The 3,367-nt window shown below is 38.4% G+C and overlaps 1 protein-coding gene across 1 annotated transcript; it reads right to left on the bottom strand.

Annotated features, from left to right (window-relative positions):
- Window positions 1-1,756: 1,756 nt before the first annotated feature.
- On the bottom strand, window positions 1,757-2,456 carry LOC138354947 (keratin, type II cytoskeletal 1-like). Its single transcript, XM_069309524.1, has 2 exons — window positions 2,417-2,456; window positions 1,757-2,287 (listed from the first exon to the last, which is right to left on the bottom strand). Exons 1-2 carry the CDS (start codon window positions 2,417-2,419, stop codon window positions 1,862-1,864), a joined length of 429 nt encoding a protein of 142 aa, XP_069165625.1. The 5' UTR covers window positions 2,420-2,456; the 3' UTR covers window positions 1,757-1,861.
- Between the last annotated feature and the right edge of the window lie 911 nt (window positions 2,457-3,367).

Genomic DNA, 3,367 nt, shown 5'->3' with positions numbered 1-3,367 from the left:
TAGGCAGCAAAATAGAGGAACGTTTCTGAATAAATGCATAGATCATTTGAGAAGACAGCCAATGGTTTCAAAAGCAATATAAGGAATCTATAAACAATTTACATAACTAATATTCAGCATGGCTAAAATTCTTTAAATTGAGCCAGAACAAACGATAGTAGCATAAAAATGCACAGGAGAGTGAGCATAAGCGAGTGGAGAAAACAATTTTCGAACGAAAAAAAATTGATGATTCACAGTATCGTATTGCAGGACACCATATTGAACAATCAGGTGACGAAACATGCCATGAGAAGCAGAGAGATAACATTGAAAACTGGGACATGTGTGCTTAGTCAAATTTAACATTTCGAGACACATTGAACGCCTAGGAGAAATAACTACGTACATGACATGGATGAGAGGGTTCTTTAATAAATAATACACACATATATAAGTTGTAAGAAACCAGCCCCACGGACTTGATGAAACAATGTGTGACCTGACAGGTTTGAACCATACATCATAATATTTATGATTTTATGGTTCACATGACTTGATAATGGTCCAGTACGAACCGAACCGTCGTCGTTTCTCCTATCTTCTGATGTGTCGTTTGGTCACCTTATCTTTAGCCATGTATTGTGACTCATCGTCTGCATAGATCATAACCTAAATTGCTGAAATCTATTTCAAGCAAATCACAGTGATTACCATCCCATTAATGGAAAAATGGGAGTTGCTAAACAGAAAAAAAGGCCTAGTGATACAGTCATATAAAAGTGGGAGGAGACAAAACTTCTGAACAACAGAATAGTTTCATTAACATTGCAAAATATAAGGCAAAGAAGGAAGAGCCTAATAAAACAAAAAATTAATTAACTTTAGAGACAATTCCACCACATATTGAGATAAAAGTATCTATAACACCATATTTTTTAGAGCTCTATTATGAAGATTGACAGTAGACAAGGGTGATTAGATTGCACACTTTATAATTATAAGAAACCATTTGATACTATCCTGCATAAATGATCATGTACAAACTGAAAAATTGGGCAGAAGAAACTAGCAAAGTAGGAATTTGTTGGGAACTACTTAATTAATAACAAATAGGAAGAATCAGTAATATGGGGAAATTTGTAGTAAGGAAGTTCACCATTAGAGTTCTCACAATGAACGGTGTTGGCACCCATATCCATAGTGCTAATAAGTGATATAATTGTTGAAAAGGAAAACTGTTTTCAAAATGCAACCTAAAAATATAGGTGATCACTGTTAGAAATTATCTGCGCCAAATGATATTAATCTGTAACCATCGTAAGATAGGACTTACGTGAAGATATATGTACAAAAATCCAAGAGGGATTGACCGTGTCGCAGAAAGAATTACAAGATACAGATGCTTGGGGTTCTACAAGAGTTGAACAGAGTTCAATAGTTGAGATAATGCAAGGAACCAGCCCCGACGTAACAAAACACTGTCTGTGGTATCTGGCACACGACCGCAATTGATCCTAAAATAAACTATAGAAATCTCTGTCACATAAACACATAGTAATTACTATTCCATTATTGAAGATATATGTGGTTCTTATATAAGAAGCATAAGTAACAAAACGGAAAGTCGAAGAGTACTAATAATTGCTAAAAATCTAATCATAGAACAGTTAGAATTAAACTTGCGTGTGTGAGAGATTTGAACAAAATGACATTGGAAAAGTGATACAGGAGTTTGAATAATCAAATATATCAGATAGGAAATAAAATCAATAAAGACTTTTATTCAGAGGTTTATTTTGGTGTTTATATTTACTATGGTATCAGGAACTCCATTCCTGACAAAAATGTCTAGAACTTAAAGTTGACATATATATATTCTTTATCCATAACGCTGGGATCCTCCTCCGAAGCCGCCACCACCGAAGCCACCACCACTGAAACCTTTGGATCCTCCTCCGAATCCAGCACCTCCAAAGCCGCCGCCACCGAATCCACCACCTACAGAGCCGCCTCCACGGGAGCCATAGCTAGATCCACCGCCTCCGAAGCCGCCACTGCTGAAGCCACCACCCCCAAAGCCCTTGGATCCTCCTCCAAATCCACCACCTCCGAATCCTCCACCACCACCTCCAATGCCGCCTCCGCCTGAACCATAGCGAGATCCAACACCGAAGGAACCCAGTCCTCCTCCACCGTGCCCAAAACCTCCTCCGCCGCCTCCAAACCCACCACCGCCTCCATGTACTCCGCCTGCCCTGGAGGATCCCACCAGCAGGGCAACGCTCACGGTGATGAGCAGCACTTTCTGTGAAAGGAAAAATAAAAAATTTCAGTGTTTGTAATTAACTTTTTTAGCATTCATTTCTCCTAAAATGTAAATTTGTATAAATACTGAAGACAGTAAAGATATCAGTGTAAACAGAGAGAGACTGACCATGTTTGATGCAGGAAGGTGGCAGTCCAGGTCTGAGCTGCAGATGGTGTGCCGTCAACTCTTTATATACTCTTGTCTTCCCGACCTTGCTGATGCGCTGCGTCACACCTTTCCTGTTTCATGACCACGCACCTCATGTATATTGTAAGATCCGTAGTAATGAGGTGTCATTCTGCCGACAAAACCATAGCCGCTCATAATAAAGAAACATCTTGGAGATGCCTAGCTCAACTTCCTACTTTCCATGGAATGGTAAATTCTTGGTTTTTACATCTGTTTTCTCCATATCCTATAAACTGCAAATCACAATAGAGAGATAACATATCGTTCCATTGGACAATCAGACAATTATGTTTTGAGGAAGTATTTCCCTGTGCATCAGAATAGACTAAATTACCAGCAGGTGGTGTGACCACTGCTGGCTACTGTTTGTGCACCTTATTTGTCTGCTTCGTTGTTATATTTTAACAGATTACGAGCATTAAAACTTTCCAAATCATGTTATTATTGTATTATTAGCCTCCTAGTTTTCAAAAATGCAAAAATATATGTAAACCAAGCCGTCAAGGACTGAGAAAAGATGTACAAGCTCGCAAGTTCTTCGGTAATTGCTTGATTAACCAAGATCCATGTTATAGGGGAAAGCACTTACGGAGCATTAATATAATGAATATGAGAAATGAGTCGATGAGGGTGTAATTGAGGCTACCTCAATTAAAAACTTTGAAAACAAGTATGATAAAGAACAAGATTGTCGAGAGTCTCGTTATTCAGCCAATGTGAACAGAAAAGCCAGTTGGGCCTTAGAGTTGATGATCGACTCTGCACTCATAATATTGATTGAAACTTAATAATATTAGTAAATATTCATACAAAAACACAGACGAACACATTCCACCCACACAAAGAAGCGTACACTGATTCACATTACTCTGTGACACACAAAAATAT

Source organism: Procambarus clarkii, chromosome 6 (genome assembly GCF_040958095.1).
Source record: "Procambarus clarkii isolate CNS0578487 chromosome 6, FALCON_Pclarkii_2.0, whole genome shotgun sequence".
Taxonomy (NCBI): Eukaryota; Metazoa; Arthropoda; class Malacostraca; order Decapoda; family Cambaridae; genus Procambarus; species Procambarus clarkii.
The sequence above is the reverse complement of the archived record's forward strand: the minus strand, read 5'-3'. Positions and strand labels throughout refer to the sequence as shown.